This window comes from Carcharhinus amblyrhynchos, chromosome 23, assembly GCF_965287045.1.
Source record: "Carcharhinus amblyrhynchos chromosome 23, sCarAmb.v2.hapA, whole genome shotgun sequence".
Lineage (NCBI taxonomy): Eukaryota > Metazoa > Chordata > Chondrichthyes > Carcharhiniformes > Carcharhinidae > Carcharhinus > Carcharhinus amblyrhynchos.
Window position 1 is genome coordinate 39216148 of NC_137346.1, and position 23811 is coordinate 39239958.

Consider the following 23811-nt stretch of genomic DNA (forward strand, 5'->3'; position numbering starts at 1 on the left):
TGTTTTTCAGGCTTTTCTCTGGCATCTGACTGACTTTCTCTCATTCTCCCTGCTGTTATCATGACTTTCATTCTATTTCCTGCAGTCCTCTCCCCAAACTCTTCATCAAACATTTCATCCCTTCTTTTTCCTGTGTGTGTGTGAATGTGTGTGTGTTTGAGTGTGAGCGCATGTGAGTGTATATGTGTGTGTGTGTGTGTGTGTGTGATTGTGTATGTGTTTGAGTGTGAGCGCATGTGAGTGTATGTGTGTGTGTGATTGTGTATGTGTTTGAGTGTGAGCGCATGTGAGTGTATGTGTGTGTGTGTGTGTGTGTGATTGTGTGTGTTTGAGTGTGAGCGCATGTGAGTGTGTGTGTGAGTGCGTGTGTGTGTGAGCACATGTGAGTGTGTGTGTGTGTGAGTGCATGTGTGTGTGTGTGTGTGTGTGTGTGTACTTTCTCCCCACCCACCTTACCTCCTTCCCCCTCTGATTCAGTTTTAACTGTTGCTCAGATGTAACAATGCCATGAGACATGTAGGTGAGACCTTTGCTGTTTACAGACTTATCCCCTGGCATTCTTGAAACATGATGTGGGTATGCCGGCGTTGGACTGGCGTAAACACAGTAAAACCTGGTGTTGTCAGACTTTTTACCATTCTTGAAACAACCTACACCCTTTTGGAATTCTAATCACCTCCAACCTCCTTTTGACCCGGGGCAATGGTTTGATCTTTTACAATACTTTTCTTTCATTTTAGGATCCCCCTTTTTCCATGTTTTTGTGCTCTATTTAAAACCTATTTTCCCCCCTTTCTGGGCTCCTGTCCATTAACTGTGTGCATTCCCTGGACGGACTTCGGGTGGTTTGTCTACACCTTGGCCTCTCCTAGTGCCAATGCAAGAAGAGTGACTCTACCTCCAACCTTCCCCCTTTGCTGTGGGGTTGGAGAGTAACCTGGGCTGATGACCTGCTTTGGGTGGCACCATTGCCCAGGTTTACCGTGTGGAAATGTGTGGGTGCCAAATCAAGTTTCCTTTCCTGTCGGACAGTGTGAGGGGGGACACTAAAGATCTCTTCTCATCAACTGTCACAGGAATCCTTAAGCATAGTATAAATACAAAACTGGGCATATTATACACAGAACTCTATAGATATTCAATTAGAATTTACACAAAATTACAAAATGGTGTACTTGAAGTCAACAGCCTCCAATACTAAATTATGAAAGTTCATATAGAACACTACATTGCTACTGTGCATATGCCATTAACATACATTATTATAAGTTCAAATGCAATAACACTTTTGACCATAGAGCGAGAATTTATCAAAGAACAATTGGAAAATTTCAAGAATAAAATAGAAGGACAAAAAGGAAAATGGTTCTTGCTTCGTTCAAACCATGTACCATCTACCATCAGTCTCTGCCCAATTCACTGAATCTCAAACAAAACTCCACAATATCCATTCAGTCTTAGATCTTTTTGTCCTGAGATGCAAAGGTACATAGGTTCCAAACTACCCAAGTTATGGCTTGCTCCATGGGTATTGGGAAACAGAGGAACATCCTTGGCTATCAGGAACTAATTCAACTGAACTTAGAGCAATATTACAAACTAGCTTTGCCCAGCTCAGAGATGTACATGATCAGAACATGCCGCAGAAATCTCTAAACATAGCCCATTGGCTTCTCAAGCTCAACTCTAAACACTCCAGTCATGCGAAGATCTCTCCCAGGTGTACTTAACTGAGATTAACCTTAGACCTTGCAGCATACTGTTTAAAACATTTCTACATCTCACGTGGAAGAAATAAAGCAACAAATACAAAGTAAGTAAGACTGAGAGAGAGAGGGGCAGAGAGTAGCGGAGAGATAGAGGGTGTTCTTAGCCCATAGGGTAGCAAAGAGTAGCCAACTGGATCACTGGAGGATGTGGGAGTCTTACTCTGAAATCAGTGAGCAAAGTTCAGATCCATCTCCTTGCCCTGCTGCTAAAGAAAGGCAGCATCTTGTATATACAGAAAGGGCAAGAATCGGGTAGCAGCCTTGGTATCAGCAGAACCCCCCTCCCCACCCCCCCACACCCCCCTTACTCAGTGCAATGCTGAGGACAAGGGCATAAAAAGGAGGAAATCAGTCAAGTTCTTCTTCCATCTCTCAGGTATGTTAATCATTGTTTCATTTGGAATCTAAAGCCCTGGGAGGAAGCAACAATCCTGTAATCATGATCTTTAATTCCCTTTGGAATTAGAGCTAAGTTGGTGCCTGAAGCCAAAGGAGCGGCTACTGTCGGAGTGGGGGAAGAGAGAGAGAAGGAAGTGAGGCTGAAGGTTGAAAACAAAGATTTCTGGACAAGCTACGCTGAGGTTGAGAAAGAACGCCAGTTCTATCAAACAGGCAGAAAGCTAACTCTAAGGATTCCATACTCAATGTCTGGATCATCAGCAAGAGGACACTTCATGGTTCCAAACACGAATAGTTACATGGATGTTCCTCTGGAAATGTGAATTTAGGTAGTAGTTGACGAAGGCTGCTGAATTCTTGTCCACATCGTCCACCGTTGTTCCACAACGACCTCCTTACATCTTGCCTTTTTGCATGATGATGTCTGATTTGTTATGCAAGTTATGGGTGTGGTATCTACGGAGTGAGCCGCCCGTGGCTAAAGGTGTAGGGAAGTCAGACTGCTCATACTTTTTGCAACTGTATTCAAAAAGGAATATGTGAGAGTTAACACACTGCGTGGAACATTGTGTTGAATCAATAAGCAAAACAGGACATCAAACCACAGTCTGGCATTTTAAACTATTTTTTGGGTTGCTAATTTCTCCTGAAGATACTGTGGACACTGGGATGAACACAGTAAGAAGTCTCACAACACCAGGTTAAAGTCCAGCAGGTTTATTTGGTAGTAAACGCCACTAGCTTTCAGAGCACTGCTCCTTCGTCAGGTGAGTGGAGAGTTCTGATTCTAAACAGGGCATATAAATGCACACTCAGTTTACAGAATCCTGAGTAAAATGCGAGTCTTTACAGCTAATCTGCTATTCAAGTCTTAATGCTACCTCCACTCACATTGTCTGCACCTCTAAGATTTGATTAGCTGTAAAGACTCACATTCTAATCAGTATTCTGTAAGCTGTGTGTGTGCCTTTACATGCCCTGTTTGTGATCAGAACTCCCCACTCACCTGATGAAGGAACAGTGTTCCGAAAGCTAGTGGCGTTTACTACCAAATAAACCTGTTGGACTTTAACCTGTGTTGAGACTTCTTATTGTGTTTACCCCAGTCCAACGCCGGCATCTCCACATCATGACACTGGGATGACACAGGTTACATGTCGAGAACACCAGAGATCCCCCCCCCCCGGGTGTGGGCAAACACACAACATGCCAGATTGGCTCAGTGTTATCAATAAAGCTCCATTGCGGTTCGTCCCTGCTTACTATTTATTGCAAGCCGACACATCTACATACACCAACATCAGTGTTGCAGATCTCAAGTTCTGCTCATGTATCTCAGCTAGAACTAGGGGTCACAGTCTAAGAATAAGGGGTAAACCATTCAGGGCTGAGATGGAGGAAGAGCTACTTCACTCAGAGAGTTGTGAACCTGTGGAATTCTCTACCACAGAAAGCTGTTGGGGGCCAGTTCTTTTGGTATATTCAGGGGGGAGCTGGGCGTGGCCCTTGTGGCTGAAGGGATCAAGGGGTATGAAGAGAAAGCAGGAGTGGGATACTGAAAGTACATGATCAGCTGTGATCATATCAGATGGTGGTGCAGGCTCACTCCTGTGCCTATTTTCTAAACAGCCATTCTTTGGATGGGAGTTTCGACCGTGAGTAATGAGGGTCTTCATCCCCATGTTTATCCATGCACATTCCTGACAGTCACAAACAGGGTGAAATGTTACGCCGTTGTTTAAGAAGGGTGCCAGGCAAAAGGCGGGGAATTATAGGCCGGTTAGTTTAACGTCTGTGGTAGGTAAAATGTTAGAATCCATCATTAAGGAGGAAATTGCGAGGCATCTTGAAGGGAATTGCTTGATAGGGCGGACGCAACACGGTTTCATTAAAGGGAAGTCGTGTCTGACAAATTTACTGGAGTTCTATGAGGATGTGTCTAGGGCAGTGGATAGAGGAGAGCCGGTGGATGTGGTCTTTCTGGATTTTCAGAAGGCGTTTGACAAGGTACCTCACAAGAGGTTATTGCAGAAGGTCAGGGGACATGGAGTTGGGGGTAGGGTGTTAGCGTGGATAGAGGATTGGTTGTCAAATAGGAGGCAGAGAGTGGGGGTCAATGGGTGCTATTCGGATTGGCGGTTGGTGACTAGTGGGGTGCCCCAGGGGTCGGTGCTGGGGCCTCAGCTATTTACCATTTATATAGATGATCTGGAGGAGGGAACCGAGTGCAGGGTGTCGAAATTTGCTGATGACACCAAGATTGGGGGAAAGGCAAATTGTGCGGAGGGTGTGGAGAGTCTGCAGAAGGATCTAGATAGGCTGGGCGAATGGGCCAGGAAATGGCAAATGGAATTTAATGTTGGCAAGTGTGAGGTGGTCCACTTTGGTAGGAAGAATGGTAGGAAGGACTATTACTTACGTGGCGAAAAACTGCAGCAGGCGACGGTGCAGAGGGACCTCGGGGTCCTTGTGCATGAGTCGCAAAAACCCAGCTTGCAGGTGCAGCAGGCGGTCAGGAAGGCGAATGGGATGCTGGCCTTCATAGCGAGGGGGATTGAATATAAAAGTAGGGAGGTCTTGCTGCAGCTGTATAGGGCATTGGTGAGGCCGCAGCTGGAGTACTGTGTGCAGTTTTGGGCGCCGCACCTGCGCAAGGATATTTTGGCCCTGGAGGGAGTGCAGAGGAGGTTTACTAGGCTGATACCGGAGTTGAGGGGATTGAGCTATGAGGAGAGGCTGAATAAACTAGGCTTGTACTCGTTAGAGTTTAGAAGAATGAGGGGAGATCTCATTGAGACGTATAAGATGATGAATGGGATGGATAGGATAGAGGTGGAGAGACTCTTCCCGCTCAAAAAAGACAGTAGGACTAGGGGGCACAGCCTCAAGATAAAGGGGAGGCGGTTTAGAACGGAGTTGAGGAGGAACTTCTTCACTCAAAGGGTGGTGAATCTCTGGAATTCTCTGCCCGTTGAAGTGGTGGAGGCTGCCTCGCTAAATATTTTTAAGAAGCGGGTTGATGGGTTCTTGATAAGAGAGGGGATTAAGGGTTATGGGGAGAGGGCGGGAAAGTGGAACTGAGCCACAACAGATCAGCCATGATCTTATTGAATGGCGGGGCAGGCTCGAAGGGCTAGATGGCCTACTCCTGCTCCTATTTCTTATGTTCTTATGTTCTTATGTTCTTAAAAGCAAGCGCAGGATCCCTGGTCGTTTCTTCCCCTTTGACCAGCAGCAGTGAGGGGATCTCATGGCAGACGCACCGTTACCCTCAGTGAAAGCAGTGGGATCTCTGGGGCTCTTCTGGTCCCTGCGCTGCAGTTCCATTGCTGGTCCTGTGCTTGTGGACTGACCCATCAGGAGCTTTCATTAAAAAAAACTTGTTCTGTTCAACCACTAGCTCAGCTTTACGGTACCCCCCCCCAATCCAGCTGAGCAACACATCGACCCAGGTGATATTCTGCCTTCCTTGGAAAGCAGAGAAAGACGCATTAGCCAATTGGATGTTGCTGGTCTCTCTGCCAAACAGCCTTTAATGCCATGTTTAATATTTTTACATTTGGTGAAGAGAAATATTTAAAGAAAATGAAAATCTTTTTTAGCATCCTAATGTTTCATCTCCAGGGTCACACACAGTGGTTGTCAGACCATCATCAAATCCTTACTGTGCAGATGGAGGCCATTTGGCCCATCAAGTCTGCACCAACTTTCTGAAAGGGCATCTCATCCAGGCCCAGCCCGCTCCCTATACCCGTAACCTCCCCCACTAACCAACACATCTTTGGACTATGGGATGAATGATGTAGAGATGCTGGTGTTGGACTGGGGTAAACACAGTGAGAAGTCTCACAACACCAGGTTAAAGTCCAACAAGTTTATTTGATAGTGAAGCCATAAGCTTTCGGGGTTTGCCCCTTCGTCAGGTGACGAATTCAATTCTTAAAGATGCAGATCTTTGCTATCTCCATTCACATTGTCTGCACCTTTAAGAATTGATTAGTTGTAAAGACTTGCATTCTAATCAGTATTCTGTAACCTGTGTGTGACTTTATATTCCCTGTTTGCGACCAGAACTCTCCACTCACCTGATGAAGGGACAAACCTCGAAAGCTAGTGGCTTTACTATCAAATAAACTTGTTGGACTTTAACCTGGTGTTGTGAGACTTCTCACTGTGGGAGGAAACAAGAGTACCCAGAGGAAACCCACGCAAACAGCAGTGCTTGGCTGATACGCTTTGGCAGATTGGGGCTGAACCCTCACGGTGTTAAACTTACCAAACCAAAGCCAACATGACCGCAAACGTTGCCAGCAGCAGGAAGAGCAGGATGATGAGTATCGTCGTTATGACAACCATCCCCCCGCTGCGACGTCCAGCAGAAGTGTCAATGGTATTGGGATTGGTAGCTGGAGATAAAAGCAGCAGAGAAAAAGTTGAAAACCTACTGTATGGGTCACCAAAAACTAACCCCCCCACCCCCCCAGCTTCACCACCACTGTCCCCGCTTTTCCCCCACCCCTCCACTTCTCCCCCACCGCCCCCGCTTTCTCCCTCCACTCCCGCTTCACCACCACTGCCTCCACTTCTCCCCCCACCACCCCAGCTTCTCCCCCACCAGCTGCACTTCTCCCCCAGCGGCCGCACTTCTCCCCTACCCCTCCACTTCTCCCCCACCACCCCAGCTTCTCCCCCATCGCCCCAGCTTCTCCCCCAGCGGCCGCACTTCTCCCCTACCCCTCCACTTCTCCCCCACCACCCCAGCTTCTCCCCCATCGCCCCAGCTTCTCCCCCAGCGGCCGCACTTCTCCCCCACCCCTCCACTTCTCCCTCACCACCCCAGCTTCTCCCCCACCACCCCCGCCTCTTCCCTACCCCTCCACTTCTCCCCCACTGCCCCCGCTTCCCCCCCACCATCCACGCTTGTCCCCCATTGCCCCTGCATCTCCTCCCACCAGCCCCACTTCTCCCCCACCGGCCCCACTTCTCCCCCACCGGCCTCACTTCTCCCCCACCACCCCCGCTCCTCCCCCACCAGCCCCGCTCCTCCCCCACCGGCCCCACTTCTCCCCCACCACCCCCGCTCCTCCCCCACCGGCCCCACTTCTCCCCCACCGGCCCCGCTCCTCCCCCACCGGCCCCACTTCTCCCCCACCACCCCCGCTCCTCCCCCACCACCCCCACTTCTCCCCCATTGCCCCCGTTTTTTCCCCCACTGCTCCCGCCACACCCCCGCCATTAACACACATTAACCCTAGTCAACACATCCGGCGCCTGTTCGGGTACACTGAGGGAGAATTAGGTGCATGGCCAATGCACCTAACCAGCACATTTTTGGACTGTGGGAGGAAATCGGAGGAAACCCACGCAGACACGGGGAGAACATGCAGACTCCACTCAGACAATGACCCAAGCGAGGAATTGAACCTGGGTTCCTGGTGCTGAGAGGCAGCAGTGCTTTCTGTGAAATTTTGCTGAGTTACTCATACTTAAACTGGTAGAAGCAAATATCATCTTACCTCCTACATCAACCCACCCTGCCACCAAATCCCTGAACCCCTACATCCCCCAATCCTTGGTTTTGCCACTTCACCAACTCAAAACATTTTACAAAATAACGATATAGAAGTGATCAATCAAAAGGTCCCAAAATGACAGATATGGGAGTCCACTTTCAACTGGTCCAAATTCCAAAAATGGCATTAAGCTGAGTTGCTTCTGTGTCCCACCAGCGAGACTGATATATTTGAACTCTCTTTACCTTCCCACACAATCACTTTCCACTTACGAAGGTGTAAGGATTATCAGCCTTCCTGACAGTATCAATACTTACCATCCAGTAGCTTGATATTATCCGTGAATTTTGTTTCCCCAACAATATTGGAGCCAGATAAATCAAGATTAACCAAAATGTACTTCATTCTAAAAGCAAAAATGAAAGGTTAGGCTCAAGATAACAGCATCTGACCCCCACCATTACCTTTCCCCGACTCACATCTGCCACCTCCATCCTTACCCTTTCCAGATCCACACCTACCACCTCCATCCCTCCCCTTCCCTGACCCATGCCTGCCAACTCCACCCCTCCCCTTCCCTGACCCATGCCTGCCAACTCCACCCCTCCCCTTCCCTAACCCATGCCTGCCAACTCCACCCCTATCCATGACTGTCTGGAGTTTCTCTCGCTGACCCGACCAGGTGACCCTCACAATGAGCAGAATTCACAGGGAATCCGCAGGGTGCGATCTCTGGCTGCTATTTCTGGGGTCACTGCTTCTAGGTGAGGCTGTCCAATTTGCTTCAATAATTGGGTCCAGTTGGGTGGGGGGCAGGGTGGGGATGTGAGCCCTCAGTGGGTTACTATACAGGCAGCTCAGAGCACAGGGGTCTCAGGCTTCAGCACTCCCTCCCATGCCATAGTGAATAGATCTCAGCCTGTTGCTGCTGCCCATCGATTGCCATTCCCACATCCAGCATGACTTGGGAAAAAGGGAGAAGATTCTGTACTGTCTGGAACAGCCTGCTGTCTCGCTGCTGGCCCCAAGCACTTCCCCAAGCTATGGTTCCATAAATCCCACCTTCACTATCAATTTATCAGAGGCCCCAATGGCAACCCTCGCCAACTCTATCACGAGAGAAAAAAACTGATGCAGAAACTAAATGAAATCCTTTAACCCCATCACTGGCTTAACAGAGCATCCACTGCCTTGCACAAATAGCTCAAAAATTAGATCTGTTATTCTATCACATTCAGCAGAGGACTCTTGTGATCTATCTCTGGGTTGCAGTTTTTGTAATAATTCATAGGATGTGGGCTTTGCTGGCCAGGCCAGTATTTATTGCCCTTATTGCCCTAATTACCCTTGAGAAGGTGGCGGTGAGTTGTCTTCTTGCGCTGCTGAAGCCCTGTGATGCAGGTACACCCACAGTGCTGTTAAGGAAGGAGTTCCAGGACTTTGATTCAATGTCAGTGAAGGAACAGCAAGTCAGAATGGTGAGTGACTTGGAGGGGAGCTTCCAACTGGTGGTGTTTCCAGGTATCTTTGTCCTTCCAGAATCTGGTGGTGGCTTTTGGGTTTGGAAGGTGCTGCCTAAGGAACTTTAGTGAGTTCCTGCAATGGTACATGTGGCTGTGCATTGTTGGTTGATGGAGAGAATGATTGTGAAAAGTCTGCCAATCAAGTGAGCTGCTTTGTCCTGGATGGTAGTGAGCCTTTTGAGTGTTGTCGGAGCTGCAGCCATCCAGGCAAGCGGGGAGTATTCCATCAAACCCCTGATTTGTTCCTTGGACAGGCTTTGGGAGGGGGCAGGAGGTGAGTTACTTGCCATGGTATTTCCAGTCTCTGACCTACTCTTTTTGCCCTTGTAGTATTTATATGGCTAGTCCAGTCTCATTTCTGGTCAATGTTGCTAATGGGGAATTCAGCAACAATAATGCTATTGAATGTCATGGGGTGATGGTTAGATCCTTTCTGTTGAAGATGGTCATTGCCTGGTATTTACATGACGTGAATGTTATTTGTCAGTCCAAGTGTATATATTGAAAAATCCCGCTATTTTGCTTACTTTCTCATGCTGTAGGACATGGGAAATGGAAGGCAATGGAGTTGAGGCTATCCCAAAGTGCACTGCTTCAGTTAACATCTTCTGGCCACAATCCAGGCCGCAGGATTCTAATGGAGAATTGTTCACTGGCTAAGATTATCTGGGTAGCTTCCTCTCCATTTCTTGTTTTCTTTCACTCTGCGGCATGAGAGGACACTCAAGGCAAGATGCAAGGAGAAGGAGGCCGGTACTGGGTAGCCCCGCCATGGAGCGGCCATAACAGGAAGGTCTTCCCACCGAGAGGACTCAGCTGGAGGCCACTAGGCCGTACCCGGTAGTCTCCACATGGGCAAATGTTTCTAGAGGCAGAAAGTAGCCTCTGATTTGCCACTTAAGTGATTTAATTGGAACCCTCTGCTACCATTCCCAATAAAATGGCAGGAGGGGGGCAGTGTGGCATCCAAAGCCTTCCCCTATCATTTTGCCAGCCTTCTCAACCCCCCCCCCTGCCAGTCGTCATTCAGACCAGAATACCCTGGGCAATATTTCAAAGAAACAACTCACTGGTTGTAAACCATTTTGGAACGTTTTCGAGAGGCGCTATATAAATGAAAAGGCCTTTTTCTCACAAAAATATATCTGTTCGCACTGCTGTGTATGATAAAAGCTGACTGCTGGCACTTTCAGCTGGTCTTACCTGAACGTCCCACCGCTGATTAATGGCGCATTGCAGTTTGGAGTTTGACACGGCACCTCTGAACCAACTCGCAAAGTTAAGATCTGACCAGGCGTGGCAGTTGGGCAGCGGTAAAAATCTCGTCTTGTTTTAACAGTGACGTAAAAACCATTTGGTCCAGTGAAGGCATTTTTGTAGGTATATATGGAAGTGTTGAAAAATTCATTTTTAATGCTATTAAAGGTTGCAACTCCTAAGTGTGAACAAAAAGAATCAGGGTTACCCAATGCAAACACAAGATTCACATTACAGCGAGATAACACGATCAAATACGTGCTAATGTACAAAACATTCAGGAATCAGAGGACCTTCACCATCCATTTAAAGTTATAAAGTTTATTTATTAGTGTCACAAGTAGGTTTACATTAACACTGCAGTGAAGTTACTGTGAAAATCCCCTAGTCACCACACTCCGGTGCCTGTTTGGGTTCACTAAGGGAGAATTTAGCACGGCCAATGCACCTAACCCACATGTCTTTGGACTGTGGGAGTAAACCAGAGCACTTGGAGAAACCCATGCAGACACAGGGAGAATGTGCAAACTCCACACAGACAGTGACCCGAGCCGGGAATCAAACCCAGGTCCCTGGCGCTGTGAGGTGGCAGTGCTAACCACTGCACTGCCTTGTGCTTCCACTCACTTAAATCATATGGAGTTCATCTGAGGGTCAAAATTGTGTTAAAAAGTGATCTGGAGATACACATTCACAGAAATGTTTTTCTGTATTCTTTCATGTGATGTGGCTGCCGCTGGCAAGGACAGCATTTGCTGCCATCCCTGATTGACATTGTACTGAGGGGCTCACTAGACTATTTCAGCAGATGGTTAAGAGACAACTACAATGCTGTGGCTCCGGAGTTTCATGTAAGGATGGATGGCAGATTTCTTTCCTTAAAAAGGACATTAGTGAACCGGATGGATTTTTACAACAATCATTGTTATGGTCACCACTATTGAGACTAGCTTTTTATTCCAGATTAATTAACCAAATTCTACCCATTGCTAGAGTGGGATTCCATCCCACTATCCCATACAATTAGTCTGGACTTCTAGTGACGGCCTACTCCTGCTCCTAGGTCTTATGTTCTTATTACTAGTCCAGTGACAATATTATTCCACCACCACCTGCCTTCTTAAAGTATTGATGCAGTTTATCACGGCCATTGTCAAGTGCAAAGGAAAAAAGTGGGGCTCATTTCCAAGGAATAGAATTAATAAGTATTAGACCCAGTAGTGGGATCAGTCCTGGTGTCCGTACCACAAAGAGTGGCAAAACACTGGAAACAATGCAGGAGACATTTACAAGAAGGCTACCAGAAATACAATGTAAAACCAGGAAACAGGTTTAAACATTTACAAGGTTGATGCTGGAACTGAGAGACGTGAGCTCTTTTCTTTAGAAAAGAGGATGCTTAAGGGGTGAGCTGAAAGACGATGAAAGGATTTGATAGGAAGTATCTTCGCGTCTATGGTTAGGTCAGTGTTTGTTGCCTGTCCCTCAGTGCCGCAGGCCTGCACTAAAGCTTGCAGCGGCTGCTGCAATGGCACAGTGAAGAAAACCATGATGTGGAGATGCCGCCGTTGGACTGGGGTAAACACAATAAGAAGTCTCACAACACCAGGTTAAAGTCCAACAGGTTTAGTTGGTAGCAAACGCCACTAGCTTTTGGAGCACTGCACTCACCTGGCGAAGGAACAGTGTTCCGAAAGCTAGTGGCGTATTCTACCAAATAAACCTGTTAGACTTTAACCTGATGTTGTGAGACTTCTTACTGTGAAGAGAGGCTATCGTTATTGGCCCTTCAGACATAGTATACAGAGGGGCAGAAATAGGCTGCAGTCACGTCGGGTTGTATGTTTGATATGTAACAAATCTTGTAAGTTGTAATTGCAAGCATAGTGAGCAATTTGAGATGAACTAAAAGTGTCACACAAGGGAAATATTGATTAAAGTCTATTTTTCTGTAACATGTTAGTATTGCCAACATCAGTAACCCCAGCTCCACCCAGAATACAATATTCCCTCCTTCCTCCCCTCCAAATTGTGTACAGCCTGCCAACGTTTAACCAATCACCACTTGAGAGTAGCCTTTTTAGAGCAGGAATCCCATTCATCCCCTGTCCGATATACCTTGAGATGTGGAGACATTTGTTGCTTATTTAAGTTTACAATTAATTTACATCAGCCATAAGTAAGGCAAATTCCAAACTTGTGGTTCCCCTAAAGCAGGCAGCAGTTGGTAAAGTCAGTTACTGTGTCGCATCCTTTCAGATTTACTTACCAGTCGAATTAGCCACAACCAACCAAACTTCGCAGCTCACACAGAGCGGTTCAGTCAAGTCAAACACACAGCGTGGCTGCTCTAGTGCAACTGTTGTTTGAGTGATTCTGCCCGCAATCCGGGTTGGCACAATTTCGGGGGTGTAAAGGACAGTTTCTGGAACTGAAAAAGAAATTAATACTGCGTATTCAGTCTATTCTGTCAGATGTTCAGTAAATCTAACCAAACCAAATTACAGTTCTTATGAAACACCCCATTCAAGAGAAGAGCAACTCAGCGGTCAGCACTGCTCCCTCATGGGGTCAGGGACCCGGGTTCGTTTCCCAGCTTGGGTCATCGTCTACATGGAATCTGCACGTTCTCCACGTGGGTTTCCTTTGGGTGCTCCAGTTTCCTCCCACAGTCTGAAAGACGTGGATAAAAACAAATTGCTGCAGATGCTGAAACCAAAAGGGAAAGCGCTGGAAAATCTCAGCAGGTCTGGCAGCGTCCGTAAGGAGAGAAAAGAGCTGACGTTTCAAGTCCAGATGACCCTTTGTCAAAGCTCAAAGGAGTGCAAAGAGTTAGCATGAAGGCGCAATAAGCAATTCGGAAGGGAATGGCATGTTGGCCATTATTGCAAGGGGGTTTGGAGTACAAGGGTAAAGAAGACTTGCTACAAATTTTGTGTAGAACCCCTGCAGTGCAGAATGAGGCCATTCGGCCCATCGAGCCTGCACCGACAACAATTCCACCCAGGCCCTATCCCTGTAACCCTATGCATTTACCCTGCTAATCTCCCTGACACTGAGGGCCAATTTAGCATGGCCAACCAACCTAACTGCACAACTTTGGAGTGTGAGAGGAAACCAGAGCACCCAGAGGAAAACACAGTTTGGTAAGACCACATCTGGAATACCATGCACAGTTTTGGTCTCCACATTTAAATAAAGGTAAACTTGGATTGAAGGCAGCAGAATGAAATTTCATTAAATTGGTCCGCGGAGTGGTGGAGGGTTGGCCTACGGTGAAAGGCTGAGTAAATGGGGTTTATAATCTCTGGAGTTCAGAAGAATGCAAAGAGATCTCATTAAAACCTACAGAACTCTGAAAGGGCTCAACAGGATGGATGCTAAAAGATTGTTTCCACTGGTTAGGGAAACTGGAACACGGGGACACTAGCCTCAGGATAAGAGGTTGATCTTTTAGGATTGAAATGAGAAGAAATTACTTCACTCAAAGGGTTGCAATCATTTGGAATTCTCTACACCAGAGGGTTGTGAATGTCCCATTGGTAAATGGGATAGACAGATTTTTGGACTCTCAGGGAGCCAAGGGGGTTGGGAAATTGGATTAAAACCTCAGACTAGCCATGGTCATATTGAACGGTGGAGCAAGCTCGATGGTCCGAGAGTCTATTCCTGCTCCTGTTTTTCTGCTTTATTCTCTTAATGATTGATACTGGTTCAATGTAATCATTGAAACTAACCTATCTCCACAGCAACATCACCAGACCAATCCCAGTTAAAAGCCAAATGCCCTATGTGTCAGTTCAATGCCACTTGAAATTTCAATGCCAGCAAGAAAATTCTGGTTGCAATCCAAATGCCAGTAGCTAAATTCTCAATAGGTCTTCACACATTTAGTTATTTATCTAATTTTCCTGAGGTAGATACAATTCAAAGTTCTGCAATGAAGACATTCACTCTTGGAGTTGACCCTTGTAGAATTCTGGATTTAAAAAAAAATCGGGAATATGCAACGCATTATTTATTTATTATTATTAATCACAAGTAGGCTTACATTAACATTGCAATGAAGTTACTGTGAAAATCCCCTAGTTGCCACACTCTGGTGCCCGTTCAAGGAGACTGAGGGAGAATTTAGCTTGGCCAATGGATTTAACCAGTGCGTCTTTCGGATTGTGGGAGGAAACCAGAGCGCCCAGTGGAAGCCCACGCAGACATGGGGAGAATGTGCAGACTCCACACAGACCAAGCTGGGAATCTAACCCCAGTCCCTGGCACTGTGAGGCAGCAGCGCTGACCACTGTGCCACCACCCCTTCCACAGTAGCAAATTAGTGACTTCTGGGGAGAAGAGAAAACAAGTAGACGGTATTTAAATAGTTCTATAATCCAGCTCCAGGAGATTGTGCGTGTGGAGCCCTTGATTTCACATAAACATAAACCTAGAATTTCCATCTCAACTTCTTTTCCTTTATTCTTCAACGAGATGTGAACATCACTGGCAAGGTCAGCCCTTATTACTTATAGCAGGTTTCCCTTGGGAAGGGAGTGGTCAGCAGGTATACCCACAACTAGCACTGAAAGGATTTAAACATATAGCCCTGAGCCAATCACTCTTCAATAAAGTTAAACATGTAGGAATTTCACTCACATTCCTAAATATCGGCTGCTAATAATAATGTACCACTAGCTGTGGCGATTAATGCTATAATGTGATTCACCAAACCCCTCACCATTTTTCCATCTGACCCTGTCCATTCAGAAAATTTAAGCTGGTGTTGTGAGATTTCTTTCTGTTTTACCCCAGTCCAACACCAGCATCTCCAGATAAGAACATAAGAAATAGGAGCAGGAGTAGGCCATCTAGCCCTTCGAGCCTGCCCCGCCATTCAATAAGATCATGGCTGATCTGTCGTGGCTCAGTTCCACTTTCCCGCCCTCTCCCCGTAACCCTTAATCCCCTCTCTTATCAAAAACCCATCAACCCGCATCTTAAAAATATTTAGCGAGGTAGCCTCCACCACTTCAACGGGCATCCTGTCTATTCAGCCCAAAGATGTGCAGATTAGATGGATTGGCCATGCTAAATTGCCCCTTAGTGTCATGGGGACCAGCTAGGGTAAATGCATGGGGTTACAGGGATAGGGCCTAGGTGCGATTGTGGTCAGTGCAGACTCAATGGGCCGAATGGCCTCCTTCGGCACTGTAGGATTTTATAGTTCTATGATTCTATGATTAGCCATCCCCAAGTTGCTAACAAGTATCTGTCCACATTCTCCAATTCTGATTATTTTACGCTTTTCTTATCAAACTCAATCAAGGCCAAATTTAAAAAGAGATATGATCATTGGTGGTTAACCCAACGAGGAAGACCGTTTAGCACAACAAGCACATTCTTCCATGGGATACTACAATCCGCTATTGTGGCATCTAACTTTCTCTTGAAAAACTCCAAGTGTTTTTACCTCTCCTGCCCATCCTGCACCCAAGTATCACTGTTCGAGAGAACACATGCCTGAATGGTGATTATGGCACTAATTATCCCATGTACTTGGCATCCCTGCCCCGATGACCTCACATATGGTAGTAGCTCCCTGAATTTACCCTTTAACCAGTTTGTGCCCATACTCCCCTGCCCAGCGGCTATGATTTAACCTGTCGTGATCATGGTTAATTTTGTTCCAATATCTTACACAACTCAGAAGGACTTGAATAAAAAAGGACTGTCTGTAATGAAGGAAGGGTCCCATTTTCTCCAACCTAGGAGTACATGAGGGTTGCAGGGAGCGTGTAAAGGAGGACAATGGAGTACGCCTGACTTCGCGAGCTCAACTGCTGCTTTGCAGTAATAGTGTTCATTTGAGGCTATGGGAAAGGCCACTGAATTAGTACTGGGTTCCCCAACCTCGATACCTATCCGTGTTACAATATCTTTATAGCAAACACTAATGGGTACAAACTTCCATAGAATCATAGAATCCCCACAGTACATAAGGCGGTCATTCGGCCCATTGAGTCTGTACTGGCCACAATCCCACCCAGCCCCTATCCCCGTAACCCCACACATTTACCCTGCTAATCCCCCGACACTAAGGTCAATTTAGCATGGCCAATTGACCTAACCTGCGCATCTTTTGAATGTGGGAGGAAACCGGAGCACCTGGACGAAACCCACGCAGACACGAGGAGAATGTGCAAACTCCACACAGACAGTCACCCGAGGCCGGAATTGAACCAGGGTCCCTGGCACTGAGAGGCAGCAGTGCTAATCGCTGTGCCACATGCCTTCCTGAGCAGAGAACAATTGTATTCTCCTGAATTTCTTATCATCCATCCTTTTCCACAGCTTTGAGGTAAATCACCACTAAACTTGGAAAATAAACTCGCATCTCAATGGAGTTCTTGGCCAATTGGAAAAACAACTTTGCTAGATAGATCTTGCCAATCTGTAGTGATAAGGTTCAGTCCTTATTGTGTGCTGAGCTAGCAAACCATAACAGACACAATGCTTACTTAGGGTGCTAGGAGAGTTGAATAGTACTCAATCTAAGCTCATGCATAAAGAACAAGGGGGGAGTTCTCTCATCCTGCCCGCCATGGGAATGGCCAGAGAATCCAACCCTAGATACATGGCATGTGGGTGATGTTTCAGAGGGCGGTAACACTTGTCGCTAAACCACAGTGTCTCAGGAGAGAAAGGGAGAATAGTTTGAGAATGTCCTTGGAACAGCTCCCATTTTGTGGTCACCTTCACCGGAAGTGTAGCAGAAGCGCTGGTATTCTATTTGTAAATCAGTTTTGTGCCACACCACAGTTGTGACAGTGTAGGAAAATGCCAGCCTTAGATTTTTGTGAATGTAGAGTTACAACCCCAGGTGGCTTGACCAGTCACACTTCATAGAAAACTAAACAAGTAGAAATTCCAGATGAAAGTAACACAAAAATAACAAGCCAACGTTTACACAGTGGTTAACACTACTGCCTCGCAAGGACCCGGATTCGATTCCTGGCTTGGGTCACTGTCCGTGTGGAGTTTGCACATTCTCCCCGTGTCTGCGTGGGTTTCCTCCAGGTGCTCCGGTTTCCTCCCACAGTCCAAAAGACATGCATTGACCATGCTAAATTCTCTCTCAGTGTACCCAAACAGACGCCAGAGTGTGGCAACAAGGGGATTTTCACAGTGACTTCATTGCAGTGTTAATGTAAGCTGACTTGTGATACTAATAAATACATAAACTTTAAACACATGGTCCCAATACCGAGATGGTACTCAGATTGGTGAATGGTACTGAGGCAAGGTGTGCCAACAGGTGGCACTCTTCGTTCCCACTGTTATAACAAGTCAGTCTCAATGGGTTTCAAGTGCCAGCATCTAGCTTCATGGTACCATTCCAGTATTCTTGGGTACCTCTTTGCCCTGCACCAGCCTAATTGATGCACCCAAGGTGTTAACTCGCAGGCTTGTGGATCTAACAGTTGGAAGGCTGTCTTTTCTCTTAGCACTGACTCTCCATCAGGCAAAGATGCGGTCACATATGTTAGTATAGCTCTATAAATCCTTTCATCTTCCACTGACCCAGAGGAAAGGCAATGTGTCGATGTGTAACTATCAGAACACCAATCGCAATCTGGCTGTGGCGTTACTGTTTCATTCTCTTCCCTGGAAGCAAGACAGCGTGAGATATACGCCAGCACAATCCAATAAAGCACTCACTGAGATTTCAGAGAGAGATTCCAGAGTCAAACACAGCTAATTAAAATGATATTGGCATAGTGGTTGGCACTGCTGCCTCACAGCACCAGGGACCCAGGTTCAATTCCAGCCTCGGGTCACTGCCTGTGTGGAGTCTGCTCATTCTCCCTGTGTCTGCGTGGGTTTCCTCCGGGTGCTCCGGTTTTCTCCCGCACTCCAAAGGTGTGCAGGTTAGGTGGGTTGGCCATGATAAATTGCCCCTTAGCTCCCCAAGATGCGACGATTAGGGGGATTAGCAGGGTAAAAACTGCTAAAGGTTAAAGGGATAGGGCCTGTCGGAGAATCGGTGCAGACCCAATGGGCTGAATGGCCTCCCTCTGCACTGTAGGAGGTATGGGGTGGCAGAGTGGTTAGCACTGCTGCCTCACAGTGCCAGGGACTGGGATACTATGATATGAATCGGGGGAAATCCCCAATGGGAAGTTATGAATCAAGGTAATACCAGGTCTCCCCAGATGAGGGCAGATTTTTATTGTCAGGGAAGCCCTTGGTTAACTATTTCACATCACATTTATTTACAAAATTGTTCCCATGTTTTGATTAAGCATTCCCCCCACCAACCGCCCCCGCAACCAACCCCATCTCTTATAACTCTGCAATAATTAGTTTCAGTATCTTCTTCCCTTTTGGTTTACCCTTTCCTATTTGGGACTCAATGTTATTTACCATTTTTAAGTTGATGATTTTCCAGCACTGACTAATATTTACAGCTTTCGTTCACCTTGTTTCTCACTGACTCAGTTCCTCTTCTGGACTTTGTTTCCAACTTTTCGAGTAATCATTTCTCAACAACTTGTCTTTATTCATTCACAGATAATTAAATAACCTGAACCGTTGTTTAACCAAAAAGATATAAACGTTTTAGGGAAGGAAATCTGCCACCCTTATCTGGTCTGGCCTACCTGTGACACCCCCCCCCCCGCCCAGACTCACAGCAATGCGACTGACTCTTCATCCTTATTTATTCACAGGGTTGCTGGCTAGGACAGCTAACCATGCCCCATCCCAAATTGCCATGAGAAGTTGGTAGTGAGCCATCTGGACTACAACTGAGTGACTTGCCAGAGGGCAGTTAAGAGTCAACCACATTGCTGTGGGTTTGGAGTTACATGTAGGCCAGACCCGATAAGCACGGCAGATTTCCTTCCCGAAAGAACAGAGATTGCTCTTCCGTTAAACAATGATTCAGTTTATATAATTAATTGAGTTTAATTTCCCTCAACGGGAAGGAAATTCCTGCTTCCTAATCATTAATTTGGACCTTTGGGATTATTAGCTGTGTAAGATGACCACTCTGCCACTGCTCCCCGGTCATAGGGCTGGACTTTCCAGCCACACTCACCCCAAAAACCGGAAATCCCACCTGAGGTCGACAGCCCTTTGCCTGGTCCTGCCCCACCCGCCCCCAACCCGTTACGATTCCCATGGTGGGCGGGATGGGAAAGCTCTCCCCATAGCATCCATAATCACACTCCTGACTTCAGTCATACAGTACAGAAGAGGCCCTTCACCCCATCGCATCTGCACCAACAGAAATGCACTAAATCTACACTTTTCACACTTTCCAGCACTTCGCCCATAGCCTTGGACGTTAGGACATTTCGAGTGCTCATCCACATACTTTTTCAAGGTTGTGAGGCTTTCCATCTCCATTACCCTCCCAAGCAGCGCATTCCAGACTTCCACCGCCCTCTGGGTGAATAAACCTTTCCTCTAAACCTTCTGCCCCTCACCTTAAATTTATGCCCCCTCGTTACTGACTCTTCAATCCAGGGGAACAGCTGCTTCCTATTCACATTGTCCGTACCCCTCACAATCTTATACACGTCAATTAGGTTCTTCCCTCAACCTTCTGTGCTCTAAAGAAAGCAACCTCAGCTTAACCAGCCTCTCTTCATAGCTGAAATGTTCCATCCCTAGTGAATCTCCTCTGCAAGAAGTCTCACAACACCAGGTTAAAGTCCAACAAGTTTATTTGATAGTAAACCCACAAGCTTTTGAAATGCCGTTCCTTCATCAGGTGAGCACAGCGTTTCCGAAAGCTTACTATCAAATAAACCTGTTGGACTTTAACCTGGTGCTGTGAGGCTTCTTACTGTGTTTACCCCAGTCCAACGCCGGCATCTCCACATCACGACTACCATCGCCTCTGCACCATCTCCAATGCAATCACATTTCTATAGTGAGGTGTTCAAAACTGCACACAGAACCCCAGCTAGTCCTGTGTCCTGAAAGAGATCCATTTGATCGGTTGGAACCTTTCCAAACACAGGGCTGCATTTATTCACACTGCAAACCGGGGGCAGCATGAGATGGTTCAGAAGGTACGAGGTGCAAATCAGTTGCAAAGTGTGCTCAGGTATTCAGCAGGTTCCCAGCTGACTGTGGGCTGCATCAGTTTCAATCCATTGGAACACACAAATACACATTAACAACAAATTAGGAGCAAAAGTGATAAAGGAGGTGGGAGATTTAAAGAAGTGTCTCAGATTGAAAGTTTAGAGACACATCATTATCCGCCACCCCTTCCCTGATGGGGACTGTAACCTCCAGAAATCGTAGAAAACTGTGCTTTGAACGTAAGAACATTTGAAATAAAAGAATCATAGAATAAAATCTTAGAATCCCCACAGTGCCGAAAGAGACCATTCAGCCCATCGAGTCTGCACCAACTCTATGACAGAGCATCTTCCCCAAGCACCACCCCCCCCCCCCACCCCACCACCCCCACCCCCCCCCACCCCACCACCACCACCGCCACCACCACCACCACCACAATCCCCGGAACCCCACACATTTTCCACGGCTAATCCCCTAACTTACACATCTTGGGACACAAAGAGACAATTTAGCATGGCCAATCCACATACCCCGCACATCTTTAGACTGTGGGAAGAAACCGGAGCACCCAGAGGAAACTGACGCAGACACGGGGAGAACGTGCAAACCGCACACACCAAGGCTGGAATCGAACCTGGGTCCCTGGCGCGGTGAGGCAGCAGTGCTAACCACCGTTTTAAAGCTTATTTATCAGTGTCACAAGTAGACTTACATTAACACTACAATGAAGTTACCGTGAAAATTACTGTGCCAACTTGAAAAATAATTTGAAAAGATCAAGACCCAATAGTGAGATTTATATACATATATAAATAAAATTAAATAGCTCATGACCCAGCGATTAACATTGACACACAATGTGCAGAGTCTCAAACACAAGATTTTTCAGTTTTTTTAGCCCACCGATGGCCAGAGTCCTGGTAAGAGATTAGAAAGGTCCCAGAGTGTTGTTGCAGCAGAATTGTGTTCACTTTACCTCCATGGGCAGCACCGTATACAGCACACAGCAACACAAGTTGTTGGATAAGCGAGTCCATCTCCCCCTCTTGATTGCTGCTTCCAAACTCTGCTCACGCTTAATCCCTTCTGTCCCGGTGTGGCTCACTCAGTCCCTTTTGATGTGAGAATTCCTCCCCAGCGATTGTGGCCAAACTAGTCGGACCTGCTTTGAGAGCCGATTCTTCCCAAAAGGTGTGGTTTAACACCAATTAAACACAACACACTAACCCACTCGAAACCAAACCTAGAGGCACTCCATTTACAGGGGCTGCATACATCTTTTTAAAAAAATTAATTCCACCACCAACCCTATCCCTCGTTTAATTTGGGGGGAGCAATCTTAAGAATTCAAGTCAAACAGCTTTTCCTCTCAATGTTACTGCCATCATTATTTAATTTGAAGCTAGTGCAGGTGGTTTTAAACCTCCCCCCAGTGGTGAGAGAAAGATTCCTATCACATCAGTCAGTCTTACTATTAATAGGAACATAGAAACGAGAAGCAGGAGTAGGCCATTCAGCCCTTCGAGCCTGCTCCATCATTCATTTTGATCATGGCCGATCATCGAATTTAATATCCTGACCACCTCCGCCTTTCTCCCCATATGCCTTCATCCTTTTAGCCCCAAGAGCTACATCTAATTTCTTCTTGAAATCAGACAAATGTTTTGGCCTCAACCACATTTTATGATAGTCAATTCCACACACTCACCACCCCCTCTGGGTGGAGAAATTTCTCCTCACTTCGAAAAGATTTACCCCTTATCCTCAAACTATGACCCTTAGTTCTGGATTCCCCCACTAATGGGAACATTCCTTCTGAATCTACCTTGTCTAATCCTGTTAGAATTTTACAATTTCTATGAGATTCCCTCTCACTCTTCTAAACTCAGTGAATATAAACCTAAACAATTTAGTCTCTCTTTATATGACAGAGCTGCCATTCGAGGAATAGGCTGGTAAACCTTCGCTTTCCTTCCTCTATAACAAGGACATCCTTCCTCAGATAACAACACCAAAACTGTACACAGGTGTGGCCTCACCAACACCCTATACAAAACATCCCTCCCTATACTAAAATCCTCTTGCTATGAAGGCCAACATACCACTTGACTTCTTTACTGCCTGGCTGTACCTGCACACTTACTTTTAGCGACTGATGCATGAGGACTCCAAGGTCTCATTGAGTACTTCAGGAAGTGTAGTGGAGGACATGGCCCTGTTTATATCAATGGAGAAAAAGTGGAAATGGTCGAGAGCTTCAGGTTTTTAGGTGTCCAGATCACTGACAACCTGCCCTGGTACCTCCATGCTGACACTATAGTTAAGAAAGCCCACTAACGCCTCTAATTTCTCAGGAAACGAAGGAAATTTAGCATGTCTGCCATGACTCTCACCAGCTTTAACAGATGCACCATAGAAAGCATCCTTTCTGGTTGTATCACAGCTTGGTATGGCTCCTGCTCTGCCCAAGACCACAAGAAACTGCAAAAGGTCATGAACAAGGCCCAGTCCATTCTGCAAACCAGCCTCCCGTCTGCTGACACTGTCTACGCTTTCCACTGCCTCGGAAAAGCAGCCGGCATAATCAAGGGCCCCAGGCACAATGGACATTCTCTCTTCCATTTTTTTCCATTGGGAAAAAGATTCAAGATTCTGAGGTCACGTACCAACCAACTCAAGAACAGTTTCTTCCCTGCTGCCATCCCTGCTACCTCACATTAAGTTGATCTTTCTCTACACCCTTGCTATGACTACATTCTGCACTCTCTTCTTTCCTTCTCTATGAATGGTATGTATTGTCCGTATGGCATGCAAGAAACAATACTTTTCACCATATACTAGTACATGTGACAATAAAACAAATCAAATCAAAACCCAGTTCTCTCAATTTACACCGATTCAAGTAATAATCCGTCTTCCTATTATTTCTACTAAAGTGGATAACCTCACATTTATCCACATTATAATGCATTTGCCATGCAAATACCCACACACTGAGCCTGTCGAAATCACACTGAAACATCTTGCATCCTCCTCACAGCTCACCCTTCCACCCAATTTTGTATTATCTGCAAATTTGGAGATAATACACTCAGTTCCCTCTTCCAAATCATTAATACATAATGTGAACAGTTGGGGTCTGAGCACAGATGCCTGTGGAACCCCAATAGTCACCGACTGCCAATCAGAAAAAGACCCTTTTATGCCAACTCTTTGCTTCCTATCTGCTAACCAGCTTTCGATCCATCTCAAGACACTACC

General features: G+C 46.4%; 1 protein-coding gene across 1 annotated transcript; it reads right to left on the reverse strand.

The window, feature by feature from the left end:
• Window positions 1-2081: 2081 nt before the first annotated feature.
• upk3b (uroplakin 3b) lies at window positions 2082-22178 on the reverse strand. Its single transcript, XM_080210541.1, has 6 exons — window positions 21527-22178; window positions 12731-12892; window positions 10408-10639; window positions 7999-8087; window positions 6445-6574; window positions 2082-2687 (listed from the first exon to the last, which is right to left on the reverse strand). The coding sequence occupies exons 1-6, from the start codon at window positions 21585-21587 to the stop codon at window positions 2564-2566; spliced, it is 798 nt and encodes a 265-aa protein (XP_080066667.1). The 5' UTR covers window positions 21588-22178; the 3' UTR covers window positions 2082-2563.
• Between the last annotated feature and the right edge of the window lie 1633 nt (window positions 22179-23811).

Excerpts from the sequence above, each read along its gene's own strand:
- upk3b (XM_080210541.1), bottom strand. The coding sequence starts at position 21,587 with ATGGACTCGCTTATCCAACAACTTGTGTTGCTGTGTGCTGTATACGGT. Across the intron at positions 10,640-12,730 it reads GGTTGTGGCTAATTCGACTG|GAGTTGCAACCTTTAATAGC; the intron begins GTAAGTAAATCT and ends GTTCACACTTAG. Across the intron at positions 2,688-6,444 it reads GTCATGTTGGCTTTGGTTTG|TTGCAAAAAGTATGAGCAGT; the intron begins GTAAGTTTAACA and ends TTTTGAATACAG.